Source organism: Eublepharis macularius, chromosome 8, assembly GCF_028583425.1.
Source record: "Eublepharis macularius isolate TG4126 chromosome 8, MPM_Emac_v1.0, whole genome shotgun sequence".
NCBI lineage: Eukaryota > Metazoa > Chordata > Lepidosauria > Squamata > Eublepharidae > Eublepharis > Eublepharis macularius.
The window spans coordinates 134,292,766-134,316,249 of record NC_072797.1 but is presented as its reverse complement, the minus strand read 5'-3'; the positions used below and the strand labels follow the sequence as shown (position 1 = coordinate 134,316,249).

Below are 23,484 nucleotides of genomic sequence, written 5' to 3'. Positions count from 1 at the left end.
CTGAGGGCGTCACTGGCAGTCTGCATTAGTCACATAAGCCCTTTTCAGATGTTACGCCCCCACCTGCGGGGAGCACACGCTACCCACAATGCTCCCCCTCCATGTGGCCACCATGTTGTCTTGACAAGGGGACGTGCATATTTTGCAAGCGTGTATAGCTTTGGCACACGCACACCAGACCCTGGGAGAACCCAGTAGTCAGGTTGTGTACGCCAAAGCTGTACGTCCACACTAAATGTTCAGACAAAATGGCAGCCGTGCATACTGGGAGGATCTACATATGACTGGGAGACTCCTGGTAAAGGGCTACAGCTATCTGCCTATCCAGTGGCCTTCAACCTTTCTAGACCCAGGGCCCAGCTTGAACCCCTGAGGCAGGTCCGGGACCCACTGACCTGCAAACAGGTTGTCACAGTCATGCGAAAGGACCAGGGGAGCCAGCGCTATGAATGTCACAGGTATCAAGGCCTGGACAACGGACAGCAGGCCAAGAGAACCGAGGACCGCAAGCACGAGTCAGGTGCCATAGAGGTGTACCATTGTGAGGAACACATTAAGGGTCAGAGCTGCAGAAGAGTTCTCTCCACCACCGATTGACCTCACGTCACTGACCTGCTGCTCCTCTCAGAGCATCTACAAATGTATGTATGCATGAATGTAGCTGTTTATACTCCTCAATGGGGACCCAGAGCAGCTTGCAACGTTATTCTCCCCTCTTCCTTATGCTTACCAGCGCCATCTTGGGAGGCAGGTTAGGCTGAGGGAGGGAGCAGCCTGGAGCCACCCAGTGAGGCTTCTCAAAGGCAGAGGGAGGATTCAGACCTGGACCTCCCGGAGCTTACTCTAACGGCCACTGCGGTCTCTGCACGCACCCCAGGGCTCGCTTTCAGACACACTGGGTGATGTACTTTCAATGCCCTTGAGCAGTTGTCTGCAGCTGGATTCCCCCCCCCCCGTGTGAAACAGGAAAATCCACTTTCGAACAGTCGCTAAAGTGTAGTGAAAGAGCATCATCCAATGCGTGTGAAAGCAGCCTAGGAGCAAATCTTTGCAAAAAAAAGAAGGGGGAAGAAAGAAGGTGGCTGTCTGCAGGCTCATAACCCGGCAGGCAGGGATTTCTCACCCAGCGTCCCCGGCCCAAGAACTGATCAGTCTAATGGTTATAAAGAGGAACATTTTTCTCATGGGAAAAGGGTACTTTCTATCCACTACTGGATTACACACTTGAAAACAAATTCTCAGTAACTTTTGCATTCAATTCAAGTCACTATACCTATAACATTGAACACGGTGTGCTCTGTTATAGGTGATACTCTGCGCCTGGCTGAACATGGTGGGAAGCATTGTCCGAGCATTCAGTGCCATTGACGTCCTGAGCCTTGGTTCTCTCAATGTTGTCTACCTGCTCGTAGGACAGTGCCTCTGTGCTATGGCCCAGCCACTCATTGTGTTTGCGCCAACGAAACTGGCAGCTTTGTGGTTCCCCGATCACCAGAGAGCCACCGCCAATATGATTGGCTCGATGTGTAAGTAACTCTTGTGGTGGGTAGAGCGGCGCAATGGCAAGACGACTGAGCCTTGGGCTCTCTGCTTCAGATCTTAATTCTGCCATGAACTCCTACGTTGGCCGGCCATTTTCTCTTCCCTCTGTCCGTTTCCCTGATCTGGGATACGTTGATATGTATCCTCCCCTCCCCTTAACCAAAGTTTTAATGCCTTCCTCCAGTTTACAGAGACTTCTTCCAACTTAAGTGGCTCTTCCACCTCTGGGAGAGTTATTTCAGTTGGAGGAAGGCATGAAACTTTGCCGAGGAGGATCCACGCTAATAACACTGGCCTGCCTTACAGGGTTCTTTTGAAATAGCTTGGATCGTGGTGAAAATCTCTGCTGACAATTCTGTCCATGGAGCACAACCTTACCTCCCGGCTGTAGTTGCTCCTTGAAATGCTGCTCCTGGGGGCCGGAGGAACAGCAAGGAGGAGAGGGGGCGGGTCAGAAGTCTGCTGTGGGAGGGAAGAATCGGTGAAAATCAGCCGCTTCTTCTGTCAATGGAAATGATCAGCGGGATCCAACTAGAAGTATGTAAAATGCTTAGAACACTTAGGTGTTAAAATATTAAGTATAGTTCCATGATGTGTACATACTAGAATGACTTCTGAGAACAGAATGGACGGAAGGCACATGTTGATGAGAAGCTCTGCCTGTTAGGCCCTTAAACCTGCATAATTCAAACGTGCAACGCATGAAGCTAATTTTCATGTTGGCTTGCTGTGCACTCACATCTCATCACTAATAATAACAACAACAACATTCGATTTATACACCGCCCTTCAGGACAACTTGCCATCCCCTCAGAGAGGTTTACAAAGAATGTTATTATTATCGCCACAATAATAATCCTGTGAGGTGGGTGGGGCTGAGAGAGCTCTGAGAGAGCTGTGACTGACCCCAGGTCACCCAGCGGGCTTCAAGTGGAGGAGGGGGGAATCAAACCTAGCTCTCCAGATTAGAGCCCTGCTGCTCTTAACCACTACACCAAACTGGCTCTCAACACATGACAACAGGCAACAGTAACACATGACAACAGAACCAAACATGAAATTTCTGTGACAGGCAGGCAGTGACAACATGCGTAATTGCATAATCTGAGCAACCCCGTGTGGTTGGTGCAGGCATGCCTCCCACTGCAACACGGAGAGCAGTTTTGGGGTGGCAATCCCGCTGCAGAGCTCAAAGTGTAAACTGGGGTCATTGGACTCAGTTCAGCAATACGTTTCAAGCACAGCGCCACCTTTGTGTTGTGGTTAGAGTGCTAGACCACGATCTGGGAGACCCAGGTTCAAATCCCCACTCCGCCATGGAAGCTTGCCGGGGGTCTTTGGGCCCGTCACACTCTCAGCCTAACATACCTTACAGGGGTGTCGTGAGGATAAAACGAATGAGAGCAGAACAATGCGAGCCACTTTAGGTACCCGGTTGGGAGAAAGGCTGGGAATAAATTAAGTCAATAAATGAATATTAAATAAATAAGGGAAGGCGTGGTCTTTGGATACTTCCTGAGGGGAGGACGGTGTTCTGTTACTTTGAATTAATATAGAGGTAGTAATCATTATACTATATTAGAGGTAAAAAAATCTAGTCTGTGATAATATACCATTTTATTGATATATGTAGGTACAGTATGTTATAATTTACTAGGTTATAACGTCATGAATTGGATAAAAATATAAAGGATATTAATAATGTTGAACATTATAGATATGATAGATATATGTAATAGTGCTATCTAAAGATATGCAATGGTATAAAATATATTACTATGACCCATTCTTAGAATATAGTATATAGCTATTAATATAGGGGACATATTGTATTGTAGGTTATTGGATATTATGGATAGATAGTAGTAAAAGATATGGAATGTTAGATAATGGTATTTATCATTAGATAGGTATTATTATATTATATATATCTTAGCTTGGTTAAGGTTTTATTTAAGAGGTAATAAAGGGAATGGAAAACTGTCAGAAGTCAACAGAAAAGGGGGGGAAGGGTGGGGGGTATTACAATATGATGGAAAGTTAACTCTGTATGTTTTTATATTTGTATAATGACCCATCCAATAAAAATTAAAATAAATAAATAAAGGTTCCAGGAGAGCAGATCTCTAAGAACAGGAATCAAGTCATATGTGATATTGGAGGGCTGCGTTCCATTTATTTCTTGGGGCATGTGTAAGTTGCCCGCCTGTATCAAAATGGTCTGCAGGGTGTCTTAAATAATACAGTTCATGGGTAGCCGTGTTAGTCTGTCTGTAACAGTGGAAAAGAGCAAGAGGGCTACTGGAATAACAAGGACTAACAAAATTATAAGACTAACAAAATTAGTGGTAGCATATCTGAAGGAGATACCTGAATAAGTGAGCTGTGGCTCATGAAAGCTCCTACACTACCACTAATATTGCTAGTCTTCTAGGGGCTACTGGACTCTTTACCTTATAGTAACTTAACAAACCTCCAGTTAGACATGTAAAAAAGATATAAAATTCAAATGGCAAAGAAACCTACCGAAGTAGGTTTTAAAACATCGACAACACCATTAACACAAATCACTCCAGTTCCCCTTGTGAGAAAGAAATGTCAGCTCTGACTGGAAGGCCTATAGGGGCTAATCCATTAAGATCATCAGCCAGAACCGCTGTGCAGAGAATTCCTTTCTGGCTCCAAATACGGCAGTCCTATTGACAGTAGCGGTTTCAGTGGTTCGCACCACCTCTCCCTCTTGGCGGAAGGAGGTGCAGCTTCCTCTAAGGAGCTCGGGGCAGCGTGCGTGAGATCAGGGCTGGTTCACCACACCAGAGATCCGAGCAGTCACTGGGGGATGCCAAGTTAGCAAAGGACGGCAATGTAAGGTGGCACCGCTTGGCCTGTCGTTGCTTCCCAGGCCTTTGCTGTCTCTAGAGCCAGCTCCCACTGTCAACCCTGGCAGGGCAGCATGTAGGGTGGCTGGGGCCCCATACCCTGCCAGTGAGAAGGCGGGGGGGACGACACCTGGCACTTACCTCGTGCCGGTGGCGTGCTCTTTCTTTGTGCCAGTGTGATAACATCGCTTCCGGAAGTGACATTGTTGCACTGGCCATGGGAGTGCTCTCATACTCCATAGGGGGCCAATTCAGCCCCAAATGAAGTGCAGGAGCGCTCCCGCAGCTGGCGCAATGACATCACTTCCAGGAGAGATGTTGTTGCACCCCCCTTGGAGCGTGTGCACTGTGCGTGTTCCTGGGGTGTCTGCCGTGGCTTGCTACCTCCTGCTGATTGCTGGCAGATTGGCAGGCAAGGGGGCAAACCCCTGGGAGTTTGCCCGGCATTGGCGGGCACCTGGGAACCCTAAACAGCATGGGGGAAGGTGTAGGCCCCACCAACTGCTGTGCTGCTGCTGCTGCAGCTAGGACTGGAGGTGAGGCAATAGTGGCTCTGATTCTGGAGCCTGTTTTGGACCCCACTGGGGCAGCACGGGGGAAAGGCACATGGAGTGGCACCCCACGTCAAGTTCAGCCTGCGCTGGGTTCTCCCCCTTCAGTCTCACAGCCAGTCTGCAACGTGTAGTCCGAAGCCCAGAACAGACATTCCGCATTACTGAGGCAAAGTATTTCTGGGACTGAACCGCTTCAGGGCATGGTGTGTCTCTGTTTTACACCTGCTTGTCACAGTTGCACCTCTCTTGTGCAAGGACACGTGGCACCTCTTTGTTCAACGGATGAGCCACTATTAAGCAACAGCGAAGAACAGATAATGAGACTTGCCAGAAGCCACCCAACTGGTTTCCCCCTTTGAACTGAAAGCCATTAATCTCGTGATTAAAACCTGATGGAACCGGTGAATTTAAACCATCTTAGCAACTGATCCTTTTTTTTTAGTAGAGTCCAGTAGCACCTTTAAGATTAACCAACTTCATTGTAGCATAAATAGATGCATCTGACAAAAAGAACTTTGGCTCTCGAAAGCTTATTATGCTACAATAAAATTGATGAGTCTTGAAGGTGCTTCTGGACTCTAGTATTTTGCAACTACAGACTAACACGGCTAACTCCTCTGGATCTATGATAATGGATGGAAGGGGGATGATTTTTGTTGATTTCTGCCTTCTGCTGCAGACCTCTGACCCCCCCCCCCCTTGGTGCTATTGCTGGGGGTTCCCCTGTTCCCCATGAACAAGTTTTAAGGGGCATTTTGGGCTGCAGCTGGAGGGAGGGAAGGAAGTTACACTGTATGGGCTGAAGTTACCAGTGGGTCCAAGCCAGGAGCTGGTTCGGGTGGCCTCTCCTTGCTTTTTGCAGTTGGATGGCATGTATATAAAATGGGCATGGGTATTTCAATTACTTTAGAAAAAATAACTTCTTTTTTAAAATTTCCTTGTAGCCAATCCATTGGGCCTTCTTATAAGTAACCTACTGTCTCCTGCTCTTGTGCACGAAGAAAAAGAAATCCCCTTAATGGTAAATGAAAACTAATGAATTTATAATCCATTCCCCCCCTTATGTCCCTCCTTGCACAGGAGCTGAGCTGTCCATTTCTGACTTTGTGGGGCTTGTGTTTTTCAGCTCGGAGTGTACGTAGGGCCCGCTGTCTTGGCCTGCGTTTTAGCAACGGTAGGGATTCGCAAGAAGGAGCCTCCAACACCCCCATCAGCCAGTGCCAGTCAGTCTAATTCGCAGTCAGTCTTCGCAGGCTTGAAGATGGTACGTTGAAAGCAAAGAACAATGTTACACTTGGGAGGACAGGGACATGTCACCAATCTTGAGTCTGAACAGACCTAAAAATCTGCTTTACGGAGGTGAGACTGTTGGTCCAGGGTCTTTGGCTTAGATGCCTCTCAGCTTAGTCTCCTAGAATCTCTTGCCTACTGCATGTATTCCTGCCATTCAGCCCTGCAGTCTTAAGATTCACTAGAGGAGCGTGGGGCTTCTGTGCAGGTGTCCCTACTTTGAGATGACACTGGCACTGCACAAGCAGTTCTCACTACAGCTAATGGGACTACATAGCCCTGGGAGGTGTTGACCGAAGAAATACCAAAATAACTGGTGATTTAATTACCGGGGCTCCACCTGAGGATTTGAGGGAGAACAAGTTCACTAAACTGCTTCTTGTCTTCCATTTCTAGCTCCTTCAAAATAAGTCTTACCTCGTCCTGGCAGTCTGCGTTGGCGGAGGCGTGGCGCTCTTCACCTGTTACACCGCTCTGCTAGAACAGATCCTCTGCGTAATGGGATATTCAGATGTAAGTTACTTTATCTGTTGTGTGTCTTGTCTTGTGAGGGGACGAGGAAGCCAAAAGTGTATGGGCCCAGCTCAGGCCTGCGTCCAGATGCCACCATTCAGGCAGAGCGGGGAGGGGTGGAGAATCAGGGAACACCCCGGTTCTCAAGGGAATTCCGGCAGTGGGTTTCACCCAAGAGGCCTTGTTTGGGGTGCTACACAGTTCGCACTGCCAAAATACATCGTATGACCTTGAGGGACCAAAGTTTAGGAAGGCCTAGATGAGGAGAGTTGTAGGGGGTAGCCATGTTGGTCTGCGGTGGAACACCTGGATTTGAGTCCAGTGGCGACCCAACAAGATTTTCAGAGGGTAAGTTTTTGAGATTCAGAGCTCTGACTCTCGAAAGCTAAAACCTTGTTGGTCTCTGAGGTGCCCCTGGACTCAAATCCTACTGTTCTTGGAGAGTAGCCTTCTTATTCTGAGACCTAGTTGGGGAGGGGCCTGGCGGGACACCCTTGAGATTGGCTCTTTGGTTTCACATCCTGAACCTCATTTCACCTCCTTTCACAGCAAGTAAGACACAGTGACTGAGCTGGGGCAATCCCATGTTTATTTAGACACAGAATCTCTTTGATGTTAATAATAACAACCATGCTTATGTACTGCTCTTCTAGGTAGATTAATCTCAAAGCATTGAACAAAGTCAGTGGTATTATTACCCCCCACAATACAATTGGGGAGCTGGGGCTGAGAGGAGCAGCTTACCATTTACCCAAAGCTACTTGCTGAGCTCAGGGCAGGAGTGGGATTTGAACTGGCAGAGTGCTGACTTGCAGCCCAACCACTTAACCACTATGCTACAGCAACTTGTGTGAGATGTTTATCTTCCGGCCTACTTCAGGCTTGCTGATGCCACATTACATATGTTAGTAACTGGACAATGCTGAAACTAATCTAAAGTGCAATCCTAAACAGAGTTACACCTTTTCGAAGCCTGTTGATGACAGTGGGCTTAGAAGGGCTTAACCCTGCTTAAGCTGGCACTGTTCATCTGCTAAATGGATATATCTGTAACAAACGTTGCTGAATCACAATTTAATTTTAATTTTAATTCTATAATTAAATTCAAATAATTTAAGTTTAATTAAATAGTTTAATTTAATTTTATAATTAACTCATGTGGATCATTCAGCATACAAGTTCTCTAGGCACTGTTATCAGCCTTTTGGCTTAAGTGTTGTTATTATTCAGTAATTATTATTAACAAACTATATTGGAACACATTGTCTTAATTCATAATGTGAAACCATGGCTTATTTTAAGTACGGCGAGTTTGTGATATCTGGAACACTCAAACACTGGTTTGCTTCCCCTTTGCTCTGAAGCTGGTGGAACAAGCCAGGATTTAGCCACAATTGTCTGAATTCACACATCCCACAGAATCATAGTTACAACTAACCATGGCTAGCAAACCAATTTCAAACCTTGGTTTGACACACCCTATCTCTCCAACGTTAGTGGAGTGCTAAAGCATCCAGATAATCATATCAACCACAGTTGCATTAAATTGTGATTTTGTTTGATGTCTAAACTGAATGTCTTGGTTTCTTTCACAACATGCAAAGCCTGTTAGTTAGAAAACCTTTTAAGCCATGTACCGACAATCCCTCACTGATCTCCTGTTACAGTTCTTTGCAGGCTTGTGCGTTGCCTTGTTCACTGTTTGTGGATTAATTGGTGCCTTCTTTCTTGGGCTCTACGTGGATAGGACAAAGAAATTTATAGAATCTACCAAGATTGGCTTTTGTTTAACTGCACTGGCTAGCATTGCATTCGCAGTGGTAAGTACCATTGGGACCAAATAGTGTGTAAATTGCCATAATGGAAACCTAGTAATCTAAGCAATGACAGTATGTCTTAGTAAGAGCTAAGAAATAGTTAACAATCATGGGCTGTATGAGTAAGTGTAATAAAGGAAGAATAACAATATGAACAGAGATGAGTTTGGATTGTACGGGTAGTTTATGAATCCATTCAGTACCAGGGCTTTTTTTCTGCGAAAAGAGGTGGTGGAACTCAGTGGGGGTTGCCCTCAGAGAAAATGGCCACATGGCTGGTGGCCCCGCCCCCTGATCTCCAGACAGAGGGGAGTTGAGATTGTCCTCCGCGCTGCTCAGGGGCGTGGAGGGCAATCTCAACTCCCCTCTGTCTGGAGATCGGGGGCGGGGCCACCAGCCATGTGGCCATTTTCAAGAGGTTCCGGAACTCCGTTCCATCGCATTCCAGCTGAAAAAAAGCCCTGTTCAGTACTAAAATATTAACTGCATCTAAGATGGCTGTTTTGATTCCGATACTTAAGTAGTATCTAAAGGGCTCCTTGTGTGCAAACCATTTTTTCCTTCTGTGGTCTGGGTCCCAGTCCTTACTCACACAAAGGTTCAGAAGTGATCTTGGCCTGCCAAGCTCTCTCATCATTTTAAACAGCCTTCCCAGAATTTGAGGATAAAACAGAACAGCCTGCTTTATATCAACCTTTAGGAAGAAGGACAAGATACATAGCCAAGGTGGGACAGAAAAAATAAAAACTGATCCCATTGGTACTGCTTTGTGCCAGAGTGGTCACAAATTCATTGTGTGATATCCAAACCTTTATATATGTGAAACACCTCCAAACTCAGTATTTTGTCAGGAGCCAGCATTAACACACTCCTCTGTCCAGTGCTCACATACAACATAAAAGGCAAATCGTATTGCTGACGTCTTACTTTTTAACCCCACGCAAGCGCACTCCACAGGGATAAGAACCGAGTCGCCAGCAACACGGTTTGCCTTCCCGCTGCCTCTTTGGGGCCTCAGGAGGCCAGGGAAGGCCCAGCGCAGAGTGCAGAAATACTGCCGGGGCAGTTAGATGGGCCCTGGAGTGCTCCTATGCTCCACAGCAGCCCAATTTCAACCTGTTTGAAGTCAAATCAGGCCCATTTGGTGCCGAAATCAGCCTGCTTAGAGCGCAGGAGCACTCCAGGGCCCACTGTGCTGCCTGGCAGTGTTCCTGTGCTCCACAGCAGGCCAATTTCAACCCTAAACGGGACTGATTTGGCCCGCTGTGGAGTGCAGGAGCTGTTTGTAGAGCCCTTTTTTTTAAATTTAAGGGCTCTACAAACAGCTCCTGCACTCTATAAATGTGCTCTATAAATGGCTCCTGCACTCCGCTTGGTCGCTAGTAAACAAATAAAATGTATACCACAACCAATTCTGATTTATCTCAGTTCACTCTCTTCCTTCAATAACTCTTTATGTTTGTTGTTACAATACTTGTATAAATTTCCTTTGTCCCCAGTTCTAGTAATCACATTTCCCTATTTGCGGAAATTTACATAGTTTAACTAGATTTTTAAGCATTGATTCTGCTAAAAGCTCAATTAGTGGTCACAGAGTTGTGGATGTCCATTGCAAAATCTGAACTGCTGCTCAAAACACATACAGCTTACCATTAAAGAATCAGGGGAGAACCAGGAGCATAGGACTTGGGAGTTTTGAACAGAACACTGTTAACAATACGCCAGTTTGGTATAGTGGTTAAGAGCGCGGGACTGTAATCTGGAGAGCCAGATTCCCCACTCCTCCACTTGAAGCCAGCTGGGTGACCTTGGGTCAGTCACAGCTTCTAGGAGCTCTCTCAGCCCCACCCACCTCACAGGGCAATTATTGTCGTGGGGATAATAATAACATACTTTATAAACCACTCTGAGTAGGTATTAAGTTGTCCTGAAGGGCGGTATATAAATTGAATGTTATTACTATTACTATTACTATTAAAACATACTGAGTGCTGGTGGAAGGCAGGTTACCATGACCAACAGGTGCCACAGACAGAGACATTGGTCTATTTAGACTCTCTCGGCATGACTCTGCCCCCCATGGAAAGAAAAGGAACACTTAAAACACCACATAGGTAGGATAATACACAGAAAACATATTTACTAGTATCTATTCACTTTGAAAACAACGAGAACAACGACAGACTCAGTATTGTCTTATTAAAGCCTGTTCGTTTATAATGTTCTTTTAAAACGAAGTATGTCCAATTGCCTTACACTGTTCATGATTTTCAACTCCTAGTCTTCTTCAGCAGCTTTATATGCATTAGAACAGTTCTAATGTCAGCGGTGGACTGGGAAGACAAAAACTGCCCCAGCCCAGCCTTCTCACCATTGGGCTGGCATACCATACCATCCATCCACTATCCGCCCTGTCCAATATACACTAAGCAATCTTCTATAGCAAGTATAAAACATCCAGTTTTCGGCCTTAACGCAATAGCAGCCACATCCTCTTCCTTCTGTGGACCATAGGATTAATTTACAAGCCAGTATATTTCCTATAAAACTTTCAAGATTGAGCGAACTAGAGACCAAGAATATGCACAATGGCTCCATCAAGCTCAATGGCCAAACTGAATATGCTCCATAGCGAGTTAACACTGCTGAAAATGCCAGATAGCTGACTACTTGCCTGTGCGTTGCCCTTATCAGGCTATCCCTGAAGCCACTCGGTAGACCCACAGGCCATGCTCCACAGCTCAGGATAAAAGACAGACTGGTAAAAACCAGATGACAAGACCACCACTGAACTCCTCTTGCCCTTTCTGCAGTATCAATTGGTGGTGGAGAGTGCCATCAAGTCATAGCTGACTTATGGCAACCACTGGCAGGGTTTTCATGGCAGACTAACAGAGGCAGTTTGCCATTGCCTGCCTCTGCAACCCTGGTCTTCGTTGGAGGTCTCCCATCCAATTACTAACCAAGGCCGACCCTGCTTAGCGTCTGAGATCTGATGAGACTCACCTGGGCTATCCAGATCAAGGTGCAGACCCAATAAAGAACTACAAAAAGAACAAATCAAGATTTGGAAGAAACTGAGCTAGGGCTTGACAGACCAGGCCTAACCAGACTGAGATCAATGGAATTTGAAAGGGCGAAACTCTTCTTAGGACTGCAATGTTAATTATCTAGTACTGAGTACTGAAGGAATTGCCAGGACAATAAACTGTAGGGAAATAAGATACTGAACCTTGTGAGTTCCCATATTATAAGGGTTATAGTGCTATCTTAAACAGTTACACCCTCATAAATCCAATTGAAGTCAAGAGCTTGGAAGGGTGTAACTGCATAGAAAGGCACTTTTAGGGAAGGAAGAATTAGACATTCAGATGTGGAGTATATTGGAAAATCTTCCCCGTATTGGGACAGAGCGCATGGAAACAGTGTTCATAGTAGAAGAGTATGACGGCATATTAAAAAGTGGATATTAAAATTTTGCCTTATATGGGAGTGTTGATATATTTCTTATCTAAATTTGACTTGGTATCATTGTTCCGTATTTTGAGTATGATTAATTGGATTTAGTAAGTGTTTTGGGTTAACAACTTTAGAAAATTTAAAATGAGGGAAAGCAAGGAACACTCAGTTCCCCTCCACTGGTCCACAGCACTGCATACGCCCAAAACTATAAACCTAGGCCAGAAGATAGGCCATCTTATATATTACCAGTACATCTCATTTAAGGCATTCTTTATTCCAAACATATGGATTGTCTAAGGGACAAGGTGGTCAGGTGCTCTGCTTTGTCCTGGTTCCTGCTGGTACTCCTGTAGCCATTTGCTGAGAAGTCTGTGAAGGAGGAGGGTGATGGCATCCTTTTTTCCTTCAGGGTGCCAGTGGAAGGCTCCAGGCCTTCTCCAAACAGAAGGGCGGGGCGGGGGGCGGGGGGGGGGGAATACTCCTTGGATTCCCTTTTCCTTGTTCTCCTACTGCAGAATAAGGCTGGTATCAATATTCCATACTCTGGGAATTCACAAAATAATGGCTGCCCTTTCTTTCTCTCTCAGAGATGCCTGCCACTCTTGGATTGGGCCACTGGCAGGACAGTATGGCTGCCAGGTGCCTTTCCCCTCCCAGCAGGCACTTACCTCATGCCGCTCGTGTGTCTGCCAGCACTGCACATGTTCCCGGGGTGCCCGACAGTAGCGGGTGATCTGGTGCATGCCTGACAACGTCACTTCCAGAAGTGATGTCGTCACGGCGACTGCACGAACACTCTCGCGCTCTGCGCGGGACTGATTCAGCCTGTTTGGGGGCCAAAATCAGCCCGAAACAAAGTGCGGGAAATTGTCGTTTCCTGGGTTGCCTGCTGGTGGTGGGTGACCTCCAGGGGACGTGCGACCTCCCACTGATCGCTGGCAGATCAGCAGACGAGGCAAACCCCCAGGAGTCTGACTGCCCCCAGTGGGCACCTGGGAACCCTATTGGGGGGGCATGCCTCTGGGGACAGTCTGAGCTGTTGAAGAGGCACAAGTGATTCAGAGAAGCAGCCGCCAAGTCTTCCGTCCACTAGAATAAGCATGGGATGGAAGTCCAAAGGGATGCAAAAGACAAAAGGAGTTTTGTTAACCAAGCAGGCAGCGGGGACTCCATAATTTGTTGCCCTCTGCTGAGGCAGACAACTGGGAGACGGCAAGGCAAGGCGAGGCAGTCTGACCTCAGGGCCCAAAAGAGAGAGCCTTTCCACTTGTGTCTTTGGATCAGATCCACTGGAAAAGTACACAGAAGGTGTTGGCAGGGCTGATCTTTCCCCACCTTCCCAAGGAATCTGCTGTTTGTCCTGAAATTCCTCTCTGAGGATTGGCAGGACTAGAAAAATCATCTCTTTTTCTCTCTGCCACAGACGCAAGCTGCAAACAGAGGAGGGGAAAGAGATGAGCGAACCGTGTGGCATATTTTGCTTGCAAAACTCTGCCAATCCTCACAGAGAACAAATGGCAGGTTACTTGAGGAAGAGGGAGGCAGAGAAATATCCCCCCTCCTCCACCAAATCCTTCCATGAACTGTTCTGATGGTTCCAGCCTCTGAACTGTAGAGCATAACCCAGATGTACCAGATGCAATTTGAGAAGAGGATTATACATTTGCTGTACTTTGATTACAGGCGTTGCTACGAAGTTGGATGGGTTTGGGCACATCTGGGATTTCTCATACAAAGAAAAGTGAGCTGCTGTAAGCACACCTAGCACTCCCTGTGGTCTCCCTTCCTTCAGGTATCTCGTTTGCGGAACCAGGCCTACCTGTTGGCAGCAATCAGCTCAGTCTTTGGGTTCTTTGGATTTGCGATTTATCCTGTGGCGATGGAACTTGCGGTGGAATGTTCTTACCCGGTGGGAGAAGGAACATCATCTGGGCTGATTTTTGTGGCTAGGTAAGAAGCTGAACTGGGATGGGCCACTGATTCATTCAAGAAAATCGAGCCTGATCTTTTTCTAAGCCAGGGTTGCTAAAGTACAGATCTTCCTCCTGTTCAGCCAGTAGTCAGCAGTTTGCTGAAACCTTGGCAGACAAAGGCTTACAGGGACGAACTTTTGATTTTGTCTGTATTCTGCACCAATTGTTATCAGAGTTGAGCACATTAGTCCGATGCATAACACAAGGGCTTATTATGGAAGAAATCCCACATACACCCGAGACCCAAATGGTGGAATTGTACCTCATATGCAGTTAAACAAACCTTTAAATCAAGGGATCATAGAATCATAGAGTTGGAAGGGGCTACACAGGCCATCCAGTCCAACCCCCTGCCCAGTGCAGGATCAGCCTAAAGCATCTCTGACAAGTATTCATCCAGCCTCTTCTTGAAAAGTGCCAGTGAGGGGGAGCTCACCACCTCCCTAGGCAGCTGATTCCACCTTTGAACTACTCTGACCATGAAAAAGTTCTTCCTAATATTCAGCCGGTACCTTTGTGCATGTAATTTAAGCCCGTTGCTTCAAGTCCTACCTTCTGCTGCCAACAGGAACAGCTCCTTGCCCTCCTCCAAATGACAGCCTTTCAAATATTTAAAGAGAGCAATCATGTCCCCCCTCAACCTCCTCTTCTCCAAACTAAACATTCCCAAGGCCCTCAGCCTTTCCTCGTAGGGCTCAGTCTCCAGACCCCCTGATCATTCTCGTCGCTCTCTTCTGCTCCCTCTCAATTTTGTCCACATCCTTTTTGAAGTGAGGCCTCCAGAACTGCACACAATACTCCAGGTGTGGCCTGACCTGGGCAGTATAGAGAGGGGCTATGACCTCCTGCGATTTCGATGCTATGGCCCCTTTGATACAACCCAGGATTGAATTGGCCACATCTGCATTGGTTCTGCACATACTTTTGGTTTACATTTATCCTACTGCTGGGTTTGTTCCACTTCCTCTTCTTTGGCCTGAACCAGTTTGGCCAGTTTACTTCCCGAGGTGGCCTAGTATTCTGAGGGAGAAAAATCACTGCCCTGGTGGCATTCATGACCTCTCTTTCCTATCACTCTTCTCTCGTTGTCTTTTTTTTTTTAACACCTCTTAGCCTTCCCTTCTTTCAAAAGGAAAAGTGCTCCAGCCTCTTGATCTCTTTTGTTGCTTTTCCAGCAGTCGGGTAGTTTCTTGACGAGGTGACCAGCAGGAATAATTGTGGCATCCATAAACACAGCTAAATGGAGGAGCCTTTTAGCTACTCAAGAAATGCCCTTTTCAAATTTTTGCAAAATCCTCCAGATTGGCAGGGGAGAGGGATGGAAGAATAAAGGTGCCCCCAAAGTTTTGTGATCCGTTACCTAAAGAACATCCCTTAGCTGGCCACGTGGCATAGCTCAGCACACAGGGACCTGCCTTTTGCTGTGCCAGATCACTGGTCCAGCAAGGTCAGTATTGTATACTCAGACTGTCCGTGGCTCTACAGGGTCTCAAGTGGAGGTCTTCCACATCGCTTCCACGGCTGCTTCTCAACTTTTCATATCTTATGTCCCACCCAGGGCTTTTTTTTCAGCTGGAACGCGGTGGAATGGAGTTCCAGCACCTCTTGAAAATGTGACCATTTTTGCTGAGGGTGGTTTAAATTTTTAAAAACTCCTCCCCTTGTTCCAGCTGACCCAAAGTGACATCATTGCGTGGTCCTGGAAGCGTGCACATGTGGTACCAGGGGCACCACCTCCCGCCAGGAGTTGCCCCTTGTGCTGGCAACCCACTGAGTTCCACCACCGCTTTTCCCAGAAAAAAAGCCCTGGTCCCACCAATTACCCTATCGAAGAACCTGGATCCCAGCATGATAGAAAAAGAGCCCATCGTAATGAACAGGCCTGTTCAGGGCCCATCTGATATCAAGCTTTAGGCCTGCTTGAACAGAGTTGCAAAGCTTGCTGGGTTAAACTGTTGTTTTGTGTCTGTGTGGAAAGGATAAGCTAATGCTGTGTGCCATCCCAAGCATTGCTAGGGTTATCAGTCCAGGTGCAGGGCTCCTTGAAACTGCTAAGAAAAGGGGACTCTAGGCCCCAAGGTCAGGGAAGGCTCCCTTGAAACTGCTAAGAGAGGGGGGAGGGGGCTGGCTGTTAAGGTCAGGGAAGGGAGCCCAGGCATCAAGGTCGCCTGGCCTATTACATTCCATCTCATTAAACTTATCTTGAACTACCCGGACTCCCATTGGAGAAAGGGCCCTGGTGTGAGGACTCGGGCCAACTGCAGAGACTCTTGCCCTTACGTCAGTGCCCCATGTTCTGACTGGTCACCCCCTCTTGCCCTGTTACTGGGCTCTTGGGAATAAAGGATGGTTCAGCCAGCTATACCTTTGCTCTTGGACTGGCATCCAGATGGAGTGTCGGCCCTTGGCCGCTTGGATCTTGGGGCCTGAAGTCTGGAAATGACTTCTGGCTCGTGGCTTTTTGAATTTGCAATCATGCTGTAACACTGGAAACTTTGATGCTGCGCTTTGCATTGCTGAACCACCCCACTCTGGAGAGCATGTTAGTGTCAGGATATTTTGCTTTCTTCCTTTCCCTTTCCTTTTAAGCACGCTCTCTGATCTAGTATTTTAATTACAACTTAATAAATCATTCATACCTTATTTGTGTATGATGTCTGTTTGGTCCAACAGCTTCAATCTGAATCTAGTGTCTAGACCAACTTGGCCCGTGCTGCCTTTCTACTTTTCAGCTTGCTTGTCTCTCTGGTCCAGTCCAGTCCAGTCAGGCCTGATTCCTGCCTCAGTGCCCGGGCTTTGGAAGGAACCTGGTGGTGCAGGCCACTGTTTGTCTGGGCAGGGGCACCCTGGACAGGCTTCCCCTGAGTTGTGAACCTGGCTGGCTTCCACTATGCCTAAGAAGGACATTTATACATTTACAGGCATTCTGTTAATATATTTATCATTTAGCTTTGTGTGTGTTATGTGCCATCAAGTCACCTCCGACATATGGCGACCTTATGAATGAGAGACCTCCAAAACATCCTATCATTAACAGACTTGCTGAGATCCTGAAAACTGGAGGACGTGGCTTCTTTTATTGTTTCAAGCCATCTCATTTTAGGTCTCCCTCTTTTCCTGCTGCCTTCCACTTTTCCTAGCGTTATTGACTTTTCCAGAGAATCTTGTCTTCTCAAGATGTGACCAAAGTATGGTCTTTGGTCACATCATGTGACCTTAGTCTTAGTCTTATCATTTATACTTCTGGGGAGAATTCAGGCTTGATGTGATCTAGTACCCACTTACTTGTCTTTTTGGCTGTCCATGGTATCCGCAAAACTCTCCTCCAGCACCACATTTCAAATGAATCCATTTTCTTCCCGTCAGCTTTCTTCACTGTCCAGCTTTCACATCCATACATGGCAATGGGGAATACCCTAGTTTGGACTATCTTGAGCTTGGCTCCCAGAGAGACATCTTGCAGAAGCACAATGGATAATCTCTGGTGGGCAGGAAGCAGCACCAAGACATTTCCTGGTGGGTGGGGGAAGGGGCATGAACACCAAGCATCCAAGGTCACTGCTAGCTTGCCAAAAGGTCGCAAGTGGATAGTGCATGGAGGTGAACATGGGGGTTGAGAGAGAGCAAACTCTGAACAATTGTTAGGAAAACGCCGCATCCTGCCAAGACTACTACTTCCTCCGAGACGGCTGGACTTGATCTGGAGATTTTGTAATCATGGACTAACCAGGGGAATTGGACCTACCAGCTAAGAGCCAAGCTACAAGTGACACCTGACACAGGTTGGACACTTGTCAGCTTCCCTCAAGTTTTGATGGGAAATGTATGCATCCTGGTTTTACAGCTTGGCTCTCCATTTAATTGAAGTTTACAGAATCCCCCCCCCATACACAACGGAGGGAAAGGGGGGGGGACGGTGAGAGCCCGACGCCTGCACTCCCCTCCCGACCGCATGTTCTCCCTCCCATAGACTGCCGCTCTGTAAACTTCAATTAAATGGAGAGCCAAGCTGCAAGACCAGGATGCCTACATTTCCCATCAAACCTTGAGGGAAGCTGACAAGTGTCCAACCTGTGTCAGGCGTCACTTGTAGCTTGGCTCTAAGATCCTCCTCACACGCCCTGTTCTCTCTGCCTGCAGAGGCAGGCTGCAACCAGAGACAGGGCTTTTTCTGTGCTGGTATGTGAGCTGTGGAACAACCTTCCCCTTGAGTCTTTCCTCGCACCTAAACCATTCCCTGTCAGGCACCAGGCCAGAAGATTTCTTTTCACCCCAGCTTTTCAGGGGATGATCTTTTCAAATCCTTTCCCAAGTCTGTTTCTAGCTGCTTTTAAAGTAATTTAAGACTGTTTTTAGGCTCTTGGCTGTTCTTTTTTTAAAATGCTAGGGTTTTAATTGTATACTTTAGATTATTTTGTAAACCAGCTCAAGCAAGTTCTCTGGAAATTGTCTGAATAAATAATAGACAATTTTGGTTTGTTTTCCAAAAGCCAGATCCTAGGAGTTATCTTCATGGTCTTACTCCAAAGCCTGGCTGTGGAGATGAAAAGTGCTCCGTTCTCTACTTGCACAGTATCCCAAGGAAGAGCCCTGGATTGGTCAAGTGAGTGCAACTTCCTGCATGAAAAACTAACATTTCCACCTACTCTGCAACTAGAGCTGGAGTTCAGAGGTGGCTTGTCTCTTCCCCTGCATCCAGCATCCTGCCAATGAGGGCTGCTTGAAGAAAGCACGCTGCCTCCGTGTCCGAAGGATATTCATTAGGTGTCAATGGGGTTTGGAGGGAAAGATGTCTAAAGAAAGCAGGCCAGTCTCCATCAAATACACTAAAGCAATCTGAGGAGGAGGGAAGCAGTCTAAGAACAGCAACTTCCTCTGAGTTGCAAGGGGAGAGCCATTTAGCACACATTGAGCACAAGGCCCGGTAATCTTCTGCGATGGGTCAGAACCTTCTTAGAACACCCTCCAGCAAAGAGCTAGGCTACACTTTCAGAACTCTGTGCTATAGATCTTGCTGCATATTGGAATGCTTCTTGTTGGGTTCGTTACCACAAGCATTTGAGGTTGATTAGGTTGAGTTGGATGACTAGCTGAAGTTCCCCCACTGAGCTTCATGCCTGGGTAGGGAATTGACTCCATGCTTTCCTGGCCTCAGCATAAAACCTCCATCTGGTTCATCACAGTAGAGATGCTAGTTTCGCACGTACAGGAAGTTGTGTTTTAAGAAGCAAAGGAACTGCCAGGTTAAGCAGATCCATGTACAGGAAGTTGGGTTTTTTAAATGTAGGGAAATATTCAAACATACAGTCACCCAGCTGTGGTTCAGAGGGGTTCAGTATCACTAAATGGTGCCATACAATTCTACTGCTTGAGAAGTTTGGCTCTTCATCCTTGATTTGTGTACTAAAAATGGAACCTCTGTTTGGCCAAAGACTTGCAGACATCTATCTGCAGCCTCACCACAACAGAGGTTGAAACTGATTCTCAGCAAGAGCTTTAGGGGAAGGGTGCACAGCGCCTGATGGAAACAGCAAAACGGTTTGACGGGTCTTCCATCTCACAGGACTGTGCGTGCTGCACTTGGTAAGATTATCTCCCAAGAGCCCCTCTAATGCAGTTCATTTAATGGGTTCCTCACTCCTTTCACATTTGTAGTATCTGCTGACTTGGTACGCTCATTTCAAGTACATTTTAAGGGAGGCATCCTGGCTTGCCATTTTTCACAAAGAGTGAAAAGGAGCAATTAATTGTATTTCTATTCCACCCTTTCTTCATGGAACCTGGCATTTTATTCATAGGGAAGTTGAATGGAGTGGGTAGAGCAAAAAGAAATAGGGCAGTGAATGCTGCAAAGCCTCGTATCACTTCCATGAAGCATCAGCATCTCATCAGGCAGAATCTAGAAGTGGAGGCATAAGCAGGGACACCACCCAGGACAAGGCACAGAGAGCTTCAGATCCCATTGTTCTTGCATGCAGAAAGTCAGGATAGGTTAGGATCAGGAGAACTCATCCAGCCCTGAAAGGGTGGAAGCAGCAACTTAGCAGATAGCTTCAGAGTCCATCGCTGACATTTATGGCCTGAGGTTTTACGGCGTCTCTTCTCCTTGGGCTGGCAGATATTTAAGCTCAGCTAACCTAGTTCACCAGTTCCTTAGCTTTAGTGCTTCAGTTATGTCTCTCTCACATTTTTCATTACATCTTTCCTCCCATGCATTCAAAGTGTCCTACACTGCAGAGATTGTAGAGAGGAAGGAGCAGGAGTTAAAATTTGTTCCTCCTTCCCATTCCTCATGAGCAGCTCTGGTGAGGGAAGTGGGGCGCTTTTGTCCCCTTTGTTTCTCCTTGTTCGAGCCTCTGCACAGATCCTGCAGAGAAGTGATTTTTCCAGGAGTCTGTGTGTGTGTGCGTGCGCATGAGCATGCGTGCACACACTTTTCATTCTGCCTTCGTTCCACAGACGCTCATTTGTAATAAATTTATTTTTATTTTTTTTAATAAAATTTTTATTGGATTAGACATATTATTACTCCACATTACATTCAATTCCCCTATTTCCTAATTCTAACCCCCTCCCTTTCCCCCCTTTTTGTTGACTTCCAACAGTTTTCCAACCCTTTGTCCCTTTTCCCTTACTCATTTTAAATTCATTCTGTCTAACTAACGTATACATTCAATTTCTTCTAAGCTTATCTCTCTACCGCTGTATTCTCTTATTTACTTACATTAACATAATAATAAGAATAATAACTAAACAATATCTTTCTTCTAATCATAATTCTTTAACTATTTTGATACTCTGTACTCTATCTTTTGATCCCTTCTACCATATTAAACAAACAATTTGTCCCCTTTTGCATAATTTCAGATATTTCTATGAACAATTCATATAAGTCAACCAATTTAACTTGCACTCTATATATTACTTTTCTACATATCTCAGCTTCATCCTACTTTAGTTATATAATTATTTTACTTTGATTATGCAATTATACTATGATCAAGAATCATCAATCAATTTAACCCCTATATATCTTCAAACCGAATCATTCAATTTAGTACATTGTACAATTACCAGAAATGATATTAGTTAGTCTATCCCTGTACTTAATTACTTTCTATTATTCTTCCATATATATATATATATATATATATATATATATGATAGTCTAATAAAATAGCTGCTTAGAAATTCACATTTACCTCTCCACCCACCGGTAAGATCACCCCCCTCTGCATTTTATTATTTTTCAATAGTTCTCAAACTGCCACAGTTCTCCTCCCACCTCCCAATTCTTCAGTAAATATTGTTTCAGCTTCTCCCAGTCTGTGTTGAACTGTCCTGGGTCAAGATTTCTCAATTTTCTTGTCATTTTGTCCATTTCCGCTATATACAGCAATTTATATATCCAGTCCTCGATTGCTGGCACTTCTTGTACTTTCCATTTTTGCGCATACAAAAGTCTGGCCGCTGCTGTCATGTAAAATAACAATGTCCTGTGTTGAGCTGGAATACCCTCCATTCCTAAATTCAGTAGCAGGAGTTCTGGGTTCTTATTAATTTGAAATTGTAAAATCTCACTTATTACTCTTATTATTTCCCCCCAGTACTGCCTTGCTACCTCGCACGTCCACCAAATAAATTTATTTTTATTGATTGATTTGATTTGATTTATACCCCCCCCCCACAGAAGGGCTCACTGCTGACTTTTTAAAAATCATTTTACAGCTCCATCACTGGTGCTAGCAGGACTCTGCAGCCTGACAGCCTGTTTCTACGTGGTTGCTTTTCACACTAGCTACAGGAGGATCTACGCAGAGACTTCAAACGCTTGCTCGGCCAGCGAAGCAGACAACTACATAACAGAAGCAGTACAAAAAGGAAAAGACACCGACTGAACTCCAGACTAAACCAAAGGCCTAAAAACAGCGGACTCTTCCTAGACTTTCAAGTGCCATAACAAGCATAAAATAGCACAGTAAATTGTATTTTGATGGTAACCAACTGGAGCAAGATTGCTTCTTATGTGGATGTACGCCCACCTGGGGCAGCAGCCCTGAAACTTAGTGGGCGTGATTATCCATTTGCATGACATCCATTTGGCAACGGTGCTGGGATCCAGGCAAGACAAAGAAGGAGGTGGAGCCTGAAAGGGGAGAGAAAGAGAGAGCAAGGGGCGGAGTCCAGGTAAGGAAAGACTCCCTTCTGCCTCACTGCAAAAAAAAAAAAGGGGGGGGGAGCTGGAAGAGAGAAAACGGGAGCTGCTGGTGGCGACATCACCTTGCAGAGGGAAGCAGCACAATGTTCTTGCTCCACAGAAATGTTGTGCTAGCTCACAGACACAACTTTGTATTTGTGGTTTTAGATAAAAGGGGAATCTTTTGTAAGTTCATCTTGAAATAATTTACACTCACCAAAGGAGATCAGATAATGGCTATTTACAAACCCGCCCATAGCAACAAATCACAACTGACAAACACATCCAGGGTAAATCAGCTGTTATATTTGTCACAGACAAATTCTAATCAGAGGTGCAATACTCACAAAGCACTTAATACAGAATCTTACATCAGTGCAAAATATACAATCAAAAGAAAACCCAAACACAAAATACATTGCAAAAATATATATGAATCTCCCAAAGACAAACGGATATTTAAATATAAAAAAGAAAGAGCACATCATATAAATAATTTTTTTTACAGTTCTTATGTTTCAGATTTGATAATTCAATAGACGAGGTTTGCAAAGCAGGCAAGTAGAAACTAGATACGCGATGAAAACCCTGTTTAAGACTGAAAAGGAACAAGTAAACAAAGGCATGACATGCATCTCTGGCTTCTGTTTAGGCACATGATGTGGACACAGTGCTCCCCCAGAGTGTATTACATTACAATTACTCTTTGGAGAATTATGAAGCAAACACATCAAAGAGCAAGTACTACACAACAGGCAAACGATTCCAAGTCGTCAACTGGGGCTTATATTATGAGATAAGCTGGGACATATTTAAACTGTACTAACCACTACATTTTGCTCAGCTTATTGAAAAGTTTAGACCAATGCAATGTGTTAGCCCAGTGTAGCACACATTTTCTGAATACAGGCCCCTTACTAAATTTAAGATACCTCCTGAGCACTCTCTTTGGCCAGGCATACAAAATCTTTGCACAAAATGGCCTGGTGCAATAATCCTACACTGGAATTAAAAAAAAAAAGGCTACAACAAGCTATCACTGACTTCAGCCAGATCAGCCACAAAGAGGCAGGCAGAGACACTTGTATGCTCCTTAGCAACTTTCACAGTGAGCTGAGAGGAGAGGTCTCTGGCTCTACCCACTCCAGATCTGCCAGCTCCTGCACTCTCAGGGCCCCTCCCACCTCAGTGTGCGAATCGCTGCATGAGTAAGGATGTCACACAATCCAGTCAAAATGAAGACACACTGTCTCAGGG

General features: G+C 45.7%; 1 protein-coding gene across 2 annotated transcripts in view; it reads left to right on the top strand.

The window, feature by feature from the left end:
- Window positions 1–22,034, top strand: part of SLC49A3 (solute carrier family 49 member 3) — a 37,414-nt gene extending 15,380 nt beyond the window's left edge. The window contains exons 3-10 of one of the 2 annotated variants that reach the window (XM_054987019.1): window positions 1,307–1,526; window positions 5,920–5,996; window positions 6,102–6,239; window positions 6,662–6,778; window positions 8,446–8,598; window positions 13,850–14,007; window positions 18,521–18,633; window positions 21,759–22,034. In XM_054987019.1, coding sequence (XP_054842994.1) covers window positions 1,307–1,526; window positions 5,920–5,996; window positions 6,102–6,239; window positions 6,662–6,778; window positions 8,446–8,598; window positions 13,850–14,007; window positions 18,521–18,633; window positions 21,759–21,928 — 1,146 coding nt within the window. In that variant the 3' untranslated portion in view covers window positions 21,929–22,034. The remainder of the gene's footprint in view (window positions 1–1,306; window positions 1,527–5,919; window positions 5,997–6,101; window positions 6,240–6,661; window positions 6,779–8,445; window positions 8,599–13,849; window positions 14,008–18,520; window positions 18,634–21,758) is intronic. The other variant, XM_054987020.1, reaches the window with a different exon arrangement.
- Window positions 22,035–23,484: the final 1,450 nt, after the last annotated feature.